This window comes from Aptenodytes patagonicus, chromosome 2, assembly GCF_965638725.1.
Source record: "Aptenodytes patagonicus chromosome 2, bAptPat1.pri.cur, whole genome shotgun sequence".
NCBI lineage: Eukaryota > Metazoa > Chordata > Aves > Sphenisciformes > Spheniscidae > Aptenodytes > Aptenodytes patagonicus.
The window spans coordinates 168,260,047-168,280,408 of NC_134950.1; the positions used below are offsets into that span (position 1 = coordinate 168,260,047).

At 40.4% G+C, this 20,362-nt stretch overlaps 1 protein-coding gene across 1 annotated transcript in view; it reads right to left on the bottom strand.

The window, feature by feature from the left end:
• Positions 1–19,335, bottom strand: part of LOC143157551 (vasoactive intestinal polypeptide receptor 1-like) — a 31,414-nt gene extending 12,079 nt beyond the window's left edge. Inside the window, exons 1-7 of the mRNA XM_076332378.1 lie at positions 19,303–19,335; positions 9,598–9,697; positions 5,824–5,931; positions 4,974–5,083; positions 2,065–2,162; positions 817–949; positions 229–382 (exon numbers count right to left, since the gene is read on the bottom strand). Of these exons, the coding sequence (XP_076188493.1) occupies positions 229–382; positions 817–949; positions 2,065–2,162; positions 4,974–5,083; positions 5,824–5,931; positions 9,598–9,697; positions 19,303–19,335 (736 nt within the window). The remainder of the gene's footprint in view (positions 1–228; positions 383–816; positions 950–2,064; positions 2,163–4,973; positions 5,084–5,823; positions 5,932–9,597; positions 9,698–19,302) is intronic.
• Between the last annotated feature and the right edge of the window lie 1,027 nt (positions 19,336–20,362).

Sequence of the window (20,362 nt, forward strand, 5' to 3'; positions counted from 1 at the left end):
TCCATCCTATCCTCTCCCTCAAAGTTTTGAACGGTAGAATATCTAACAAGATAAGAAGAAAGACAGAATAATGGTATGGTTTTGATGTAGTAGTACTGGATGAATAGGCAACTTTCATCAGAAAGGTGGCACCTTTGATAGGCACCTTTTATCTCAGAACAAATATTTTATCTAGATCTGAAAGTAAATGGAAATACTAAATAACACAAAGAGGAACAGAGTACTAACCCCAGCCAGTAAATATGAACCACCATACATACTGCTTGTCTGAAACAAAGGTCAGCAAAAGCAGCGTTTGCAGGTATATCCCTTCTATAAGAAGCCAGAAGAAATTGGCTAAAATGCTGAACTGGAAGAATGCCACAGCAGCCTTGCAAGCAACCTGGAATGCAGAGGAAGAAAAACCTATTAGGTCTGCTCTCCATTGTGCCTGTTTTCTCTACAAGTTTAGGCAAAATTCAATGTTACCACACAAGAATGAAGAAATTATTACAAGATTTCAATAGGTTTGGGATTCCATCATTTCAATTGACTTTACTTCAGTTTTTTGAAAGGGAAACATTGACCCTCTCTTATAGATGAAATTCTTTACTGATAGAAATTGTTACAGCTTCATTAGTGTCAACAGACCTGTACCTTATATATCAAAGCTGAATGCAGCCATAGCACTTGGTCTTTGTTTCTTTGTAGTATTGTTTGGTTTAAGATTTCAATTCTAGCAACCTAAAGAGAAATGGGATTAAGAAATCTCCATGTTCTCTTCAGGCCAAGAATTAAATGTTAAATCAAGGATAAGAGAGAGGGGAAGTTTAGTACCGTTGACATTAGGCAGTGGTCCATAGTTTCATCTGCAAACAAAACAGCATCTTTGGTGAAAACAGCAATTGCTCTCAGGATAAAGGAGACAAACAGGTGCATATGGATGTAATTCCGTGTACAGTGGAATTTTCTGACATGGAAAGAGAAAATAAAAATTATTCTTCAAGAGAAATTTCTCATGCTCTCATCAAAACTCAGACAGGAATACAGAGTGACTTCAGACACCTTCCAAAACAAATAAATGATCTGTCACTATTTAAGAGGGAGCTAGACACAAGGGAGCAGAGCAGTTATTATCTGTTTAAGCTAATAAAAGTGCTAGTATAATTGTCCTTGAATCACCACACATTTAAAGAAGATGCCAGAAGCAGAAAGTAACTCTGGGACTCTTGGGCTGTATTGCAATAACACCTTTTAATTATTCTAAATAGCATGTTTTGTTGAATAAGCTTGCAACAGGCTCTTCAGCCCCTTTCTGGCCATAGGAGAACAGAGTATTGAATAGGTGTCAGTCGCACGTTGTGGGATGGCTGCCAGAGAAGTAGCTGCCTTACCCTAGACTGCATTTCCCTAGATTGCCCTGTCCACAGTTTGACCTTGAGCTGAAGAAATCTCCTTCAAGGTTTGGATAGATCAGCCTCTTGGTTGGGGGTCTCTCTGTAAGTGATATGACCTTTGAGACTGCAAATCCACTCCAGTTAGGAAGCTGCTTCTGTGCTCTGCCCTCCTGCCTGCAGAGTAAGCTTAAGGCTTTTGTCTAAGTGCATTGGAACCAATCAAACACAGGATCCATTTCCTAATATCCAACATCATCAAACACGACATTTAAATTTCTTTAAATCTCTTTCTATAGCTCCCATATGGTCCTTCACAGAGGGAATGGACAGGTTAGAATTACTACTGGTCCAGTGACGCGAGACACTCAGTTTCTGCAGAGTATGTCCTGCTATGCACTGGAGGAATAGTTATCTTATGTTAATAGTGATAACAGGCTGGAGCATTTCCACTGTATGGCATCATTAAAGAGACTAAGATAGACCGCTCAGCCAGCTTTATTGTTTTAACATCCGCAGGGAAATGCCACAACATGAATAGAGAAGGACCCATTGCCATCAACAGTGTTATGTCTGAGAAGGATTTGAAAATAATAAAAAAATCCCACAAAACAAAAACACAGAGGGTTGGAGAGGAATTAGGATGAAGCTATCTTAAGACATCCTGAAAAAAAGACCATTTTTTTTTTACCTGAAGGCAGCAAAGACAATTAGAGCTGTAATGAGTGAAGTCACTGATGCTGCATAGCCAGCAGTGTAGACACGCCAAAATGCAGAATAATATGATTTCTATGAGAAAAAGAGAACACAGACCAATGCTGGTGGTTATGCAGCATGCATGCTTGTGTGCTTATTTCACTAAGATACATTTTCCCTTCCTAGTCATTCCCATCACCTATGTGCTGCTTTGCGTGCTTAAGATCTGATTCAGGTTTTCCCCTCCATTGCCAACACACCTTTTTTCTTTTGAATCCTGCATAACCTTACACAGGAGACAGGTTCCACAGCCCACAGGCTCATATGAAATAGTGACGTCTTTGAGCATGTTCAACAGGAAAATGTTACTTTTGTTAAGTAACTGCATTTTCTCCTACAGGTGCCTAAAGACTCTAGGGCACTGAAGCTTGCTGATGGGTGATTTGTGAATCCATCACTTTAAACTTGGGCCAGATTCTACTCTGTTTATCTCAAAGGATGTTTCCCACTGATTTGATAAGTGTTAATTTTCATAAACAGCTACAGTTAAAAGAGAAATAAAACTTGCCCTTTACAGGTGAGGAAACCGAACCACTGGGAAACAGTCACATCACACTTTAGAGGTAGGAAAGTTAAAGCCAAGAAAATAACCTCTCAGCCTTTAATTCTTTGGACAAACAGTTCATTCAGCAGCCGCATACTGTAACACTGTAAATTCTTTATAGTTTGTTTGCTTGTTTGTTTTGCATTCAAATATCCTATGTCCCAAGAAAAATGAAGCATGTTTACATTGCTTTAGCTATGCACATTTTATTCTGATTCACTACAAGATCACCTAATTATTCAAAATCCTAAGAAACTAAATTATCTGAATCCAGGCAAATTTCCTCCTTGCAAATGCAATGGGCACTTTGTTCTCTAATTGATCCAAACTCTGTTTATCCAAAAGGCAGCAATTCTAGGTTGAGACAACCGATTAACAATTTTAAGTAGACCCATAAATAAATCATGCAACCCTGACAACCTAGGAATCATACTGGTGTTTCTGAAATAGTTCTAATCTTTTATACAGTATTTTCAAAACACAGGTGAAAATTAGAAAATAGGTTCTTCAGTTGAACAATGAAGTATTTTGATGCATTTTATCTGCTTTTGTAGGGTAGCTAAAAAACCAACACTATATGCAGAAGACATCGTAAGTCCTCACTGCAGATACAAAATACAAAACAAGTAGTTCTCTTAGAATATAAGTGGGATTCTTCTCACCTGCTTCCTTGTGCTTACAATGCAGTAGAGCTCACTGATCATATCTTCCTTTTATAGACTTTGTGGGTTTGTCTGCAATAACAAACTAAACACAGCCACAGCACAGACATGAGCTCTGCCCTGAAATCTTCCATAATGTTAAAATGTAAATATAGTCCCTTGCTTGATTGCAGCCGAGTCCAGCTACAGACTATGCCTGGCTTAGCACAAGCCAGAGACTGCTTGGAGAAAGCCACCCTGGTCTGGAGAGTAAGAGAGTTCAGGTCTGTGGGTGAGAGCCGTGCCATGGCAGCTGGCCCCATGGCTGGAGAACTGTGTACCAGAATACGTGGCACCTTACCAGTCTCACACCTGAGACTGAACCCTTCTTAACTCTTTGCATGGTTTCCAGCAACTTTCCAGAAGTTTTTTAAGCATTTATCTTTCTAGCTTCCCCATGGGGTAAAGAAGCACAAATATTCTCAGTTTACAGGTGGGGAACTGAGCTCCAGATATCTGTACTGCCTATTACAGCTGTGCTTGAGTTTCTAAGCTCATGGAGCCAAATAGCTGACACCAACTGTGTCTACACTTCCTAAAGATTCAGTTACCTGAACTAGTACTGCCGTGTTTGAGCTTTCATCCCTGGAGAACCAAAAACACTCACAAGGAGTTATATGAGTCAGCCTGTTCTTTCACAGATTGGAGGTAGTCTATCACTTCTATCAAAATACAATAGGAGGAGGAGGCAGCGATGTACCCCAGGAGCTAGTGCATTTATACAAGATCTATGAACCTTGCCCCATACAGACAGGAGATGAGGGGATGGAGACACCCCTATTCTTTCATGCTGGAACTGTCCCATTTAGCACAGGTCAGAACTCAAGAGGCAGAAGCAGCAAGCACATCTCTGTTAATCAACAACCTTCAGCCATGAGGCAAAGCTCACCACTGAGGCAGTAACACCACTGAGGCATTCCTGTCCTGGGGCCAAGCTGATGATGAGGAACATGGAAATTTAAATCATATGAAGATGTGGGTGAAAAAGAAACACTCCTGGAGCCTAACTGAGCTCCTAATGATGCTCTTTAGGTAGGAAAAATAGAGGTTAATTTCCTACTCCACTGAACACCTAAGATAAAGTGTGAAAATATTCAATGGCATCCAAGAGTTCCCTCTTAGAGAAGTGCATTAGCCACCATGCTATGAAGTTATGGAATCTTTTTCTCTGACTCAAAGAAAATCTGGACAAACAAACAACAGGAGGGAACAAAAGGAATTTTCCCTGAAAAATTCCCCACAGACTGGTTGGTAGGGCTTCCCCGGGAGATGGGTGCATGATGTGGATTCAAATCACCTCTGTCAGAGAACCAAAGTCTTTGTTAGGCAGGACAAGTGAACTAATCATGAGTCTACTGATTAACACCAAGAGGAGACAATCGGATCGAGAAAAAAGTGCTACCTGCTACTCCTTTGCTTTATATTAAGCTTAATTTGTTAAACAGTCTCTAACTATACCTAAAAGGTTTGAGCTTAGCACTGAAGACGGGTAATTACTGGATTCTGACAAGGCTCATATGTGCGGGAGCGTACAACTTCTCAGCACACTCAAAAGAGGGTGCTCTGGAGACACCCACAAGCAGGAAATCAAAAACTCACCTGATCCTCAGGCCCTTTACTGGAACCTTCATCGAATCCACAGGCAATGGTGTATGGTGGGAATGGTTCTGACCAGTATGCCTCCTGTGTACAGTTTCTCTGAAGGAAGCCTTTAATGGTAAAATATATCAGAGAATGAATTACAGAGGAGGGTCTTCTTTAAGTTTTGACAAGAAAAAACAAATTTTTATTCCTACTTTGATTCTTAAGTTAGGCACTTACAGGTCTAGTCATGTTCAGCAAGATTAGCTACAGACTTATAATATTCTATATATCTATCATTTGAAAAGTTGAGACAGATGTTCCCATTCATTTCAAGATGCAGTGGAACTTTTACATTTCATATAGGAAATTCATTCTGCAAATCCAATCTTTACACAGAGGAAATCAAATTATGCAGCCTATCCTGCATTTACAACATAATTTGTGTTTGCGGACAACGTCCTGAGCCACCTGATCTAGCTTTGAAGTTAGATACAATTTTTGAACTTGGTCCTGCTCTGACTGGAGGATTGGACTAGGTGACCTTTCTAACACTAATTATTCTGTGACTTTATAAATCAGTGTTTCTATGACATACTTATATTCCTTTGTAACCTTAGCAACGTAGTGCAATTACCCATATTTTTTAGACCACCAAAGAGATTAGACAATTAGTACAGCATAACACAAAACAGAAGAGTGCCAAATATTGATCATAAGCCAAGATGTGTATCTGGATAATTACTCTATGTCAACTGACATAAAATAGCATTGCGAATCAGGAAAATAGGCAAGTTACTGAATCTTTAACTGTTAGAATTTATTTTCAAAATATCTAGGGATAAAAAGAATAGGAAAAAAGTCTTGCCGTGGATATTGGTAATTTCTTCAAAAAATCTTGGACAGGGAACTTTAACCACTTCCCCAAAAGTGGCTCTGGGCCAGCAGGTTAGACCATCCCAATCTCTGGTGCACCCTGAAAAAAAAGTGTCTCTAAATAAAGAAACACACACAGAACATCACACAGTTGATCTTCCGTAATGAGATTGTCTGTGGCTTTCCCACTAATTCACATGCATGAAGAAGAGGCACAACAGGACATGCAGCTCTGCAAATGAATGATTGTATTGTTTTCCTCTTCTCCTTGAATGCATCGTCACTCACATATGCACTTGGCATTCCAGCTGGACCTTCCCCACCTTATCTCATGAGAGAATGTACCTGAAATTCAAGCAGACACAATCTGAAAGTCAAATCAACTGGAGCTCTTTCTATTGTCAAAACAAAAGTCACCAAAATTAAAATATTGAATAATTACTAGCACTTGAGATTTCTCATTACTTTTTTCAGAGTCTAACTGAAAAACTTCAGACTTAAGAGCCTTAGTCTCTTGATTCCATGATTAAAGTCTACCAGTTTCACCTGACTTAAAGGAAATAAGGGCTGAAGTCCTGGTCTTAGGCAATCAATGGCATTTTTACAATGAACTTCAACAGGGATTAGGTTCATCCCAAACTAGAACATCCCTCAGCATCATATACAATAACCATCATCAGGAGTAGGTCTGACTGGTTGGCATTCACAAGGTTCCCTAAACCAGAGATTGCTAGCTGGTGATGCAGGGCGTGCTACTAGCCATGAGTCCGATAAAAAGGGTTTTCAGAAGTTTTAGTTAATCACAGTTTTGTCGCGGATGCATCACATTGAGACCCAAGCTGTGGTCTCACAGTGTCTGTTGGCAAGTAGGTGTGGGTACAGCACAGAAAAATTATCAGCGTGTAAAGGTGCCTGAACCAATAAAAAAAGCACCGCATTGTAACTGAGACTAATCTCTAGATAGTCGTAAGGTGGATATAAAGCAGTGCATGAGTTTCATTTGGGAGGTGTTATTTTCTTTCACTGGTACTTTTCTGTTTCCTCTGTGACTGATGACAAGGAGAATCTAAAATTGTCAAGAGCTGAAATGTGGAAGCAATATTACTTGCCTGTAGCTAAGCAAAGTTACTCTCTGGCTTCCAAAAGGATAGTCCTAAGAATCTCCCACAGCATTATCCTCACATCACCCTTAGGAGGATGAAATTCCTGGTATCCCCTATTTGCCAGATGGGAAAATAAAAGCCCTGATTCATTATCTCTAATTTTAATTGTCTAAAATACGTTAGCTAATCTTAGCTGTGGTCCCTCTGTAATCAGTAGAAAGAGACAGGGACTTCCAGCACGTGATTCATCCCATATATTGGCGGCTCCTTTCTGAGGACGGGATGAATCACTCGCTGCAAATACCTAGGTCTCTCTGATGATTATAGCCTAAACTAGGCTGCTAATTTTCAAATTAGTAAAGTCAGGTAATATGAGTCCCACTTAGACATGCAGTGGCCCACACACTTAGACTTAGGGAGTCAAAGGGTCCCTCTTAGAGGGACTATAGTACCTTTGAGGAGCTGGGTCTAAAAATCTATCGTATTTGACAATGTGGGGTTAAAAACCAGAATCATGTGACCTTATGTAAGAGTGGAACCTGTATGTTTTAAGTCTTAGATCTGGCTTCATTTCCAGTGACTTCTACAGTTTATATCAGAGAAACCGCTGAGTGCAGAGACAGCAAGAGCATTTTACATGCCAAGATTTTCAAGAGACTAATGATTGTCCAAGTCACCTGAGACTCCATCAAGACAACTGCAGTAGGAATTGAATCAAGTAATGCTGACATCATAGATATTTAAGTCTTCTTCAGTAACCCAGGGCTCTTTCCTTTTTAGACAATGGAGGAAAATAAGCATTTTTAAAGCTTGATTCAACTGACCTATTTTACACATCCACTTCAAGATGAGAGGAATTGCACCCTGGACTCTACTGATGACACTCATTAGACACCGCTTTGTACAACAAAAATAAAGTGGAAATACTTTAGACAAAAAAGTCTGCAACATAGACTAATTCCAGCTCAGATTCTCTGTGAGTGCTGAGAAGTAACTCTGTGCAAATTGTGATCCTTCAGTTTCTCTCATGAGCAATTCCTGAAAACTGAAATGCAAGCCAGGGACTTTCACCAATCCTAGTCTAATTTTAAAATATCCCAGATAAAATATTGGGGATTAATTGTTTTTCCAGATCTAATGTTTCATTTTAAACTATATTGAGAAAGGCTGTAAATACCAGAACAGATTTTCATAAAGTTTTTTCCATCTCTAGGGAATAAAAGGTGGAAAGGGGAGCTTTGAGAAGATCAGAGTTGACAAAATTCAAGGTTTTTAAATAGTTTAACAGAAGTTTGAGCAGTTTTTATTTCTTTGAGCAGCCTTTGCTACAAAGAGGATTCCCAAATCATGTAATTATTTTTCTGGTAAAGAGAAAAATACTTGGAATGTCATACGGTAATGCATGTAATAAATCATTATCGAAAACACCTGTTTTTTGCCAGAACTTTTTTGGGTGGATTACTGGGTGTTCCAAGTGCAAAATGTGTCTAGGAGGTATTCTGGACTTGATTAAAAGGTGTGGGGGGGAATACCACTAAAATAGAGTAGGCAAGTACAAGAAGGATATCAGACATTAGTGATTGGAAAGGTTGCAGAAAAATAAATAAGAAGATAAAGGAAATATCCTGGGGGTTAGTCTCTAAATTTCGGTAGGCTGCTAAAGGCAGATTTCCAGGTGGTTGCAATACTTCTATTCATACCAAGCGCATGTGGCATCTTTGTGTCATAACTTCTCTGTAGAAAATGAACATCTGATAATTCATGCCAAGTGAAAAATCTCACTGAGGTGGATTCATACTTTTCTAAGCAAAGTTGGACAGAAAAAATATGACTGAACTTTTGAAAGAGTTTGAACATTTTGAAATTTCACTTTGAATCAATTCAAAACATGTCTCCACACTGCCAAAACCCCAGCAAAGAGAACCCCCTACACAGCATTTTAAAAAATATTTTACAGGCTCTCTGAAATGTTCATTTTAATTGTCAAAATTTATATCTGAGCCTGTAATAGATTTCAAAACACCACCGTAATAAATCTTTTCAAACGAAACACAGAACCTCCAAAAGTGTAAAAATAGAATATTTTGAAGAAGTTGGGATTATTTTTTCCTTTCATTTTTTCGCAAAGAATATTTTCACCAGATTGGAATGATTCCCAACATGATATAATTTCAGCAGGCTTTTCAGTGTCTTCTGTGGAAGATATAAGTAAAGAACACAGCAAATACTTTAGGAATGCAAGAAATTCCAAGTAGGGTTTTCCTGCCCTAACCAAGCATCTAAACTTGTCAGGGACTGAACTAATCATCTTAGTCTCATTTTGTAGTTAGTAAAGAGAAATATGACTCCAGATGATTCATCTCATCCTAAAGTAAGCATCTAAACCAGAGGCAATGAAACATGTTCTAGGGACACCTATCTTCCTCCATTTACTTTAAGGGAATCTAAGAAGACAAATCCTGACTTAGACATTGAGCTTTTAAAGATGTCTAAGAGATGAGGTAAAGTCCCAGCCTATAGAAAAAGCACTTCAAACTGTTAAGAAACCAAATATAAGAGGAATCAAATCTTGACTCAGGAGAACAAATGGTATCTTGACATTGTGTCCTTGAAGTGATATACAAGGGATATTCGTGCCAGAGCTTGACAATCAGGACCATTACCTTTAAGATCAGGTGAAACAGATTCATTCTTTTCTAAGCAAAGCGCCTCCTCTTTGACCACCTGCTGGAATATCTTGCATTCTGGATGGATTCCCACAACCTCGGTGAGAGAAAGACAAAACAAACAAAGAAGTTCTGTGATTATCAGAAATAGAAGAGCCAGGTTTCTTTCCAGTTTGTACCTTGTGGCTGATACTTTGACGTCTAAGAATGTGAAAACTCCAGCTGAAGGTTTTTCTGCAAAAAGGACAGGTAAACGGCAGAAGGAGGTTGTGATCTTGTACATTTATCGATTTGTATACGCATCTGGATAGGCATACCCGTATGGATTCTTCAGCGTATCATAATAGTCAAGCTCGCATAGCACCTCTTCTCCAATCTGGACATTTATACCACCTCTCCATTACACCTATGTTTTTCACAAAACTTAAATGGATTTCACAGTCTTTGGTTCTCCACCTCTTTGTCAACTGGCCAAAATTGAATGAATCCATCAGCTATGGGAATATTCACACTGAGACCCCCAAACATACATGCAGTCTGACCCCGTAAAACAAATAAAAATAAATAAATTTCTTTAAATATACATGTTGTTGGGTTTTGGGGGTTTTTTTAGTTAACTATTTTGGGTGTTCAGAGCTACCTATTGGCAAAATATTCCTATTTTGATTCTTGGGAGCTCCCAAGAATCACGTTTTCTTTATTGGAGGAATTAGCCCTAAGTGTGACAATAAAGTCTTAATTACTCTTCAGGAGGGTGTGCCTACTCTGCTTTGATGCTGCTACTAATAGAATGGGCTCCTGGTCTTTGAAACCTTGAGATTATAGTGCCATACAAATCACTCTACTGACAGAGCATGGTGTAAGCTCTTCCATTCTGAATGCAGTTGGTATAACTATAATAATAGAAGCAATAAATAGGAGCAGAAGTTTTATGTCCATTGGGGTTTAAATAAGAAATACTGAAGTCCAAGAATTTAGAGAAATTAGAAAAATGGTACTTTTGGTCATAGTTTAATCTGAGTGATTACAAAATTTTATCAACATCTTGTCTGAGGATGCTGAGTTGCTACACACTCCTTAGACAAAGGCACTGTTTCTATTTTACCAGATGAAGAAATGAGAAAAAAATAGTGACTTGTTTTGGAGCTTACGGAATGATATTTATCTCACAGATTAAGATACCTACATTTAAACAGATAAATAGATTTCTAGACATCAGTTGTTGAACAGGGTCTGGATTCATCTTCTTAAGTGCAGATACCTAGAGTCATTTAGGTGCTCTCATGTATTTTGCTTGGCCTCCATCTCCCACTCCAGAAAGTTTCATGTCCCCTGTAGTCCTGCATCATATCTGCTGTGATTGTGAAGATGTTCTTAACACCCTAGAACATCCCAAAATGATTGCCTCTGGAAAGACAATTAAGTTCTGAGAAAGAATCTACAGTGTCAATGTCTACATGTGACCTTGTTATCTGAGCTTCTTTTGCAGTCCATGGAAATTTGGATGGATCCATGGATGTCTCACTCGCCCCGGAACGGTGAGTGCCATTTGGGATGCTATAGGGTATCTCAGCCCTCTTGTGTCCATTCTGCATTAATTTTGCCAGCTCCATGTAGAATTCTCAAATGCATTATTTGATGTCTCAAATAATTCTACACACCCATGTTTAGGTAACTGAATTAAATCCAGAGCCAATAGAGTCAATAGAGTCTAGAAAGCAACTGAACTGTATTCAGACAACTAAACATTGCACCAAAGCCTCCTTTGGGATATTGGGATCTTCAAGACATAGGGAGTCTTACATGGAATAGAGCAGAGGGTTTACTCCTTTACAAGCTGTGCTATTCAAGGCAAAGCCAGGGGAGCTCATGGGGGTAGTGATTTTAATTGAAATGATGGATTGAAGGCTTTCTGAGACATTTCTGAGGAAGACTGTAGGCCATTCTAAACCCCTAATGACTTTGAAAACACAGTACAGATGAAAACATCACTGCTATATTGCCTTTTCAGTCTCAGAAAGTTGATTTATTGGCCTTCAGAATGTTTTCAGTGAGCAGTGCAACCAGGACTTCCTTTAGCCTCCACAGAAACTTTAGTGGAAGTCATGTAGACTATTACATTTTAGCAATAATATCTGCCTAGGGGAAAAAAAATAGAACACAACTTTATCTTTAAAAACCTTTAAAAATTCCGCCTGCATTTGGGTTTTAAAGTAGCATAGACAGACTGCATTTAATTATGCGGCCCTAGAGATGGTTCATACATCCTAATATTAGAACAGAAAAAGGATTAAGGACACTGTTTGAAGAGAAAATTAAGACATGGCTTTTTTCATGCATTATATTCCTCCAGTGGGTAATTCAAAATACATTTTATAAATCAGCATGAGTGACTCTTAAAATAGTACTTCTTGCTGTTCAGCTACAGTAATACAGTTCTGAAATGAATTTTTTCAGGTATTAATAGGATCTCTGCTCATTGCTTTATCTTTTAACATACATTTCACTTCGCATTCGGCCTACATAACAAATGAATTATTTGAGTAGTAGTAACAAAATGATTGCTACATAAATCTCTCACTATTTCAGTTTATAAAGATAGATTCAGCTGGACAGAAAAGAAGTAATTTCTCTACTTTCTGGAATTTCTGGACTCTGTTACTGCTGAGAAACTTTGTATTTGGAATATTCTTAGGCTTGACATTTAAAAGTCATGACAACTTGACAAGATGCTATACAACTTACCATCTATACTGAGTCCTCTGGCAAAAGGCTTGAAAGCGATGGCCAGTCATAACCCAAAATGAAATCAAAACCATGAAAGGAAATTTGAAATGCCTTTGAGAAACAAGGACTTGGGAGAGGTGGGTTAACTTAACTCCCTCCTCATGCCAGAGGTGCTGGGAATGGTGGAAACAGGCACATAAGTAGTTATGAAAAGTTTCAGAGGAGGAAGGGTTATCTTTCTCCAAAGGCCAACTTAAGCAACACATGCAGCAGGTGCAGGTGGAACATAAATGAGGGACTAAGCGGCTGAGCTCTCCCAAATGGTACGTTGAACATTGAATATGTGTGCCAGACTGCCTGCTGCTCGAAGTACGCTGCATGTCCTTTTTTCTCTCCTTTGGTAGATCTAGACCTGTTGAACCAGACCCTCACTCACCATAATTCAGCAGAGCTGCACTGAAATCAGTGGAGTGCTATTCATTTACAGTTGCTGGGGAAGCCCATACCCTACCTGCAGGGAAGTTGTATTGCCTTGGTTTTACATGACAGAGGAATTGCCATAACAGATCAGATCCCTGGTTCATATACTCCAGACTCCCGCCTCTGAGAGCAATGATGAATCACCAGAAAACATGATTTTACATTTTCTTCTAGAAATCCTGACCTATTGCTGATGATACTCACCAATGGTGAAATTGTAGGCAACCCCACTACCACTGCTAGCTAAGCAATTAATCAGCATGCTTACATTTTGTTTGCTTCTGGGTTACTGGATTTGGGGTGCGGGTGGCTATAGCCACCAGAGCCCAGAGGTTTTGTTACAGGCCAGTGCATAGGTTAAATATTACTGACACTTCAGTGTTTGAAAATCAACATCAAGTGCAATTGTAGATGTAACCTACAGATCATCCCGTAAGAAGCAAAAGTGAGGCTGGTGGTGTTAACTAATAATCTTGTAACCTTACTGGAAGTATTCCCACTGTTACAAAGAAAGAAAAAAAAAAAAAAGAAAGAAAAAAAAAAAGAAAAAAATGACACATATAAGAAACTGAGAACAGTGATGATGCTTCAATTTGTTGGTTTTCCTCAGGCTTTGAGAAAAAGAAAGACATTAAACCATTTTACAGTTAAAGAAAAGCCTTCTGAGTAGAGCATTGCTTGTGATTTGTTGGATATGGCTTACTTATTTTTTGTTATTAATCCCACAGTGCCTTGAGAGAAAAGTGCATGTTGTTGCTCTAATCTGCCTACAATGGTTAGGTGATGGGGCTTTCTAGAAAGCAGGGGCTCTGCATTTGTTGCAGGGACATAGTGCAATTTGGGAGGCATCTGCTGTAATGACTGAGCTCCTGTAGGGAAAGAGTAGCTCCTGTTCACCTTAGAAAAGGGTAATTTAAGAATCAAAACAAAACAGAGGTTTCTGAGGCAGGGATGTCCAATCTGACACAGTTTTCCCTACCACAGTAATAAGCTGATTTAAAATGCTACTTCTTGGATCAACATTTCCTAGTAGCTAGGCAGTAACCTGGCATGAACCTTACTGAAAATTACAATGGAGTGCCTTCACCCCAAGGCTTATACAGCAAACTTTGAGGTTTCGTGCAGTGCTGTAGACAGCACTCAAGGAATGGGGTTTTGCATTGCTGAGCATCACGACACGAAGACCTTTTTGCTGGCTTGAGCATTAGCGACCAGCCAAAATTCACAGGGGCATCTTAACTCTAAGTCCTAACCACTGAAACAATCTTGCCTGGAACAAAGCAATCACACAGTGAACTTTAAAAAGTTACCTATGACAGGGTAGGCATGCTAAAAACCTGAGACAGTTTAGAGAGCCAGATTTTGGGCTTGTCCTTACTTTTAGACTTCCTTTTCTTAACATCTGTAAGGTTATTGCGTTGAAACCTTAAGTGGTATGCTCACTGATAGTAAGTATAACATTGTTTTGTATTTCCTCTGTCACATGACAGTTTATTTATTTGCCCAAATCTGAACAGAAAAATCAATCTAATGGCGCTTTGGGCTTTGATTTGTTCATGTTGGACAACATCAGACTTAGCAAGCACTGGGAAGAGCGTTTTTCTAGCAACATCCTCATGCCATACTTAGTGCAAATTGGTTAAAAGCAATCTTTCCTGAGAGCCCATCCAAAGATGGTGCCCCTAGACTGTTGTGGTGGTAGAAAAACTGTAATTTAGATGTCACATAAAAGACAGATCTTCACTCATTAAGAAGTCCATTAGCACACTTGGGGAAAAGTAGGGACATTTTCTATGCTCTCTGAAAATAAGGGAAGTGCTTCAAAGCTGGGCACCGAATATATTAGTCATTTTTGAAAGAGCAATTCAATGGGATCAAAGAACAAGAAATAAATTGGTAACACTTACTCTTTTGGAAAATTAATCAAAAATTGAAGAAGCGGCTGAATTCATTGGCAAGATGGGAAGGCTTCAAAAACTTGAAGGGTCTTTCCAGTGATCCGGTTTAGTTTCCAATGCAGTGCAATCCTAAAACCTCACGAATAGGTTTTGCGTCAAGTGCATAAATAATTTACCAAGGCTGTTCTTTTTGCCTCTGTCTCTACAGCTTGCATTCATGTCTCAGATCTCATCTCAGTTCTTCTCTGAAATAATTTCTATACTCCCTGTTCTCTCTGTCTGTGCTTCTCCTGTTCAGTTTTTCTGACATGACTCTGATGCCTGAATATTTTAGCTTTCCCTTATACAAAACCAGAGTTGTCTGCCATTCACGTCACACACTGACTCCCAGGTTGGAGGATTAAAACTCACCTGGTATTTTAGGGTACAGAAAGGCACAGAAAATACATTCAAAACTTTCACATTCCCTACCCATTTTTAACTGTGGAACGAAGCATTCACTCAGTCCTGAAAGTTGGCCAGCAATGCCAAAGGCACATCCTGGAGAACCAGGATATGCTCTGAAATGCATAGATTTTTTTCAGCTGAAATTTTGATAAACAGAAAAGGCTTATAGGATGGAAGGAGGCTGATGAAAAATGTTGAACACAGGTCGAATAACTGAAGAAGACAAAGAACTCCTCAGCCTTTTTCACAAACTTCTCAGACTGTTGAATATATCTCATCAAAATCTTCCATGAGGTCTGTCTCTTTCCATCTGCTTAACTCCTTTCTCGAAAAGGCAAGTGTTAATTAGAAAGCTTTGAGACTGGGAAGCACAGGTCACTGAAGTCAGGGCCAATTTTCACATGTGTTTTGAAGGGAGCTGGGACCAACCTCAAGCTCCATAAGCTCTTGTCCATTTCAGTACAACTACATTCACAATTACCACAGCAAGGATCTTCCTATCCACTGTGGCCTGTAAGTAATTCTGGGATATTTATAATGTAATATATGCAGTGTTATGTCCTGTCAGAAAACTACAAGAAACTATAAAAAATAATCAAAGGTTTCTTATGCAGCAAAAAAGTCCACCACTCAAATGCGCTTGTAAGTATAGATGAGCATCCACTTTGTTTCTACCATACCCAAGCCACGTTTACCGCTCTTGATTTTGACTGACTGTAAAGCATGAGGTCACCACAGCAGCGACATGACTCCGGTCACCAGCAACATATTTAGTTATCACAGAAAGTCCTGCCCTCAACTTGCAAGCTCTGACACAGTCCTGATCCCAGAAGCTTTCAACCCCAAAGGTAAAGACCTATTTCCAATCTTTCTCTTCAGCCAGTTAAACAGATTATTTCAGGAGTCTTTTTCACTGAAAATGACTACCTAGAGGACATTTTCAGTGTTTGTTTTCTCTTTCTAACTCGATTACCTATGGAACAAGAGAAGCTGAGACACTGATTGCCTTACAGTCATTTAGAGGAATATCTTTTCAAGATTGTTTTTAAGACACTGGAGTAATGCTTGAGTGCTCCTCTGTGTATTGTATTGTATTTATCTGACTGTATTTAACTGCATAGCCTTATACAGAACAGTACTTGCTATACATATGTATCCATGTATATCAATAGATGTATTTACTCATAGGTATTCTGTATGTGACAATACAGCCACAGTAATTTATTCTGTTTATAAACTTTATGTAATTAGTATTAGCTTGAGAAAAATGAAAATGAATTTATTAGCTCTATGCTAATTTGGTAGAGCATTTCATTACCACTAACACTTAAAGAGTAACAGAACACTAATAGCTGAGGATCCTCATTTTCTTCTATTGCAAGTATTCCTCCAAATTAAAGAGAAATTTCTCCCTTTCTGCATATGTAGCATGTTTGCCTAAAGGTGGGGTTCATGTCACCTAATCCCAAAGAACAGAATCCTAGATGTCAAAGTCCATCAGAAGGTTCACTCAACTGAAGCCATAGCCGTTGTTCTTAGAGTGTTTCCACCTCCTCCCAGTAGTACTGAGGGAGGCTAAATGAGTAGCTTTAGACAAGAGTCCAAATTTTAGGTAGATAATTTTAGATGATTAATCTAAACTCCTCCATCAAGCCTCCCTTAATGATCAATGAAGGCAGAGATGCAGTTCCAGGGAAGGATTCCTCCTACCACTCAGACACCTATTTGAGGACAGAGTGACTCACTGTACAGGAGCCTGTCTCCCTCCATTAACTCCCTCCAGGCTAACGAAATACCTAAACAGATTGATTCTTCCACACCTCCAGTTCCCTATGGAGAGGAATTTAAGGTCTGCTGGGACCGGATCCCTAGAAGAAGCATGTATGTTCCTCCAATGGAAATTAGCCAATAGTAGCTATATCAGAAATTTAGGCACCCAGCTCTGTTTTATTGGGAGCTCAGCATCTTGCCATGGATTTGGATCCATATGCCTATTACTGCAAGAAATGCTTTTTTAAAGCAAATGTATAGCTCAACGATAACCCATCTATGTTTCCATTCTCACCTCCTGAACCCCTTCCCCAGAAATGTGAAAAGCTGTTACGTGGTTGAAGAAGAAAGCAGTTTAGCTCAGCAGGGAGGACAGTGATGCAGAGCCTTTTCTGTTCCCCATCCTCTGTTTCCTGAGACTCTGAACTCTTTAAGACGGGAAAAGTCATTTTTATGCATTTCAGCACCCACTGCTCTCTGTTCCTTGTCACTTACAAGCAAATGGTAATTTTTAATGTCAAGGACTTTATTCTACAAGGCACAAAGTATATCCTGCAACATACAGCTCCCTGTGGAGCTGATAGGAGGTGAAAGTACACAGTTTCACAGGGGAGGTTTTCAGGATTAACCTTCTGGTTTATTTTCCTAACTGAATAATGAATTATTTGCAGAATTCACACTACAATTATTTCTCTGCTCTGACATGATCCTTTGAAATATGAAAGCACTGTTTACTCGATACATCCTATGGGTCTCTGGCCTTCGCTGTCTAACTTAGGGTGCAAAGCTTCCCACGAGACCTAGTTTGAGACACAAAAACCACTGATATTTAAAGCACTGACTCTTACCAGACATGTAGTTGATGTTAACATATGAGCTATACTTTGAGGCCAAAAGCTACGTAGAGCATGCAGTTTGTAGAATTTCTTTTATTATGGGCACAGTCTGCTGCAATATGCTAAAACGTTAAAATGATGCGTGGCAGCCCACAGATGGGCATGATACATCACTTCAGGTTAGCTCCACTCTGCTGACAGCTGCAAGAGTAAGTTGTCCCTCTGTTATGTGTAAAAAGGCTAGTCCAGATGCCAAAGTCTCTCTACCTGTAGCAGTGTAACACTTTAGGCTGACTAGTTTTCCCTGAAAGAAGGGTATTGCACATGATAATAACTATACGTGACAAGGTTTATGTAGCAAGGACCTATATCCTATCACTTGTACATAAAGCTGTGTAAATACAGAGGAAAAAACAAGTTCCAGAGGATGTGAGGTGCAGGTGTGAAAATTTACATCCCATCTTTCACCTTTTAAAACCGAAGGGTCAAGACCAGTCTGTAACCGTCTAGGCTCTCACTGTTATCAGCGGAAGAAAACAGGCCCTAGAGGAACATCTCACAAGATGAAAAGCCTCCCGGTAAGGTGGCTGTCTCCCCCTTGACTACAGCGGGAGTCTGAATCCCAGCCTACACTAAACATTTAACTGTGAAACGGCTAAAGTTAGAATTAATGACTCCCTGGGAATCACACCCATAGGAAGGTTTCCAAACACTCCTCTGAGGCTGAAGATTGAGGAGGAAACAGGATATATGACTGTACCTGTACTTACACTAGCTTTTGCTAACCAGCCCAGGCAATGCCAGCAGTAGAGCATGGGGCTTAGGGAGGGATCTTCATGCTTGAATTGTGTCTCTGTGCTCATACATCTTCCCTGATGTTTAATGTTACAATCTCACCTGCTGCCTCCAGTCCATAGCAGACATAAGACGACGGTTCATGCTCCTGCTTGGTGATATTATAAGCAGATGCCTTCAGCAGTAAAAATATCAGTGCCCTCTCAAAGAGGTAAATGTCCCAAATCCATCAGGAGGAACTATTCCTTTTTAGTTATCCTCCTTCTTCAGCAAAGTTGCCTTTCTCAGGACGGCTGGGACAGCAAGCTGACCCCTTCTGTCCCTCTAAAGCCATGCTACAGCTATTCTGATTCAGGGATGCTTTTCTGTCCTTTGGAAACTGCAATTCTAACGAATGGAAATGAAAAGACATTTATTAATAGCATCTTAGGGCTGGAAAATGTTAAAGAAAAGAGCTGGATCAAACCTCTAACCCAGGAATATTTTTTTCTTTCCTCCCCTCCTACATCCCCATCCCCTTTTTTCAATCCTTTCCTTATTTTTCTTTCTTTCTACCTACTCCCTGTTACGAGAAAAGTTACCCTGCCTCTGCGGACATATCCCCCCCCCACCCCCCCACCCCCGCCCCGGATCCTGCGGGGCAGCTGCAGAGCCATCCAGCTGCGGGCAACAGTGTCAGGAGCCAGATGTGCGGTGCCCCATCTCCCCCAACCCCGGGAAACCCAGAGGCACCAACGCCGGGCACTCACCAGCGGGAGCAGCAGCCAGCACAAACTTAACATCCTCCGCAGCAGCCGCCGGGTCCTCCCCGCTCCCTCTGCCTGTTGTGAAGCTGCCAAAAGCCGAGGCTCAGCCCGCCTCCACCTGCCCAAGACCCGCCCCGGAGCGCCTCGCACCTCCCTTCCCGGACACCCGGCTCACTCCTGGGGGAGCCCGGCAACTTCACGCCCTGCAGGACCGGGCTTGCAGCGGAGGGAAGAAGATTCGCCAGCATCCCCCCCCCCCCCGGGATTTTGGAGCCACCTCTGTGAACCCGTCCCCTGGTCGCCCACCCGCAAAACTGCGGGGAGCTGGAGCACCGACTGGTCTTTTAGGGGGTGTGTGGTGGCAAACGTTCTCCGCGCAAAAAGAGATGCTGGATTCACCCCTTCTTCTGCTAACGAGCCCATGCTTGTGGCCAGTGGCAGCGGGTTTTCAAAGAACCCGGGTTTTCAGCGGGTCTGACAGTGTGGTATTCCCTAGGGGCTCTCAGAGATGGAGTTTCTGGGTTTTGGCACCCCCCGGTCTCTCGGATGGAAAATTTTGAGCAGTGACAAGAGGACTTGCTCCACAAGCTGCGTAAGGTCTTTCTGGCCTTTGTGTTACAAAGACGCCTCGAATGTAGCTTTATTTCTTGATGCAATAGGTAAAAGCTAAAGCTTTTCTTGCCTACAGCTTGGATTTTGTGGGGAAAAAAAAAAGAGGCAAAAAAACGACAGTAATTTTTTAAATGTCAGGGTTCGTAGGACCTAGGCACCAGTTCTGGGTTTTGCCACAGTAATATTGCACCAAGTTATTTTCAGGGCCTGGGAGAGCAGGAATTGTGGGCATGACAACAGCATTTTTTCTTGGTAAGATTTAAGTGCTATTTCATATCCTGTTTATCAGTCATTATTTCCCAATGGTGTTAAACACAGGAGTACTGTATAGTCAGCGGAGATCCAGGGCTCACCTAAGTTACTCCAAAATAGGCAACTAATGCCATTTGAGGAAATATATATTTTTTCAGCTTTTTTTGTAAGTGTATAGCTCTCCTATAAGTCCTATATC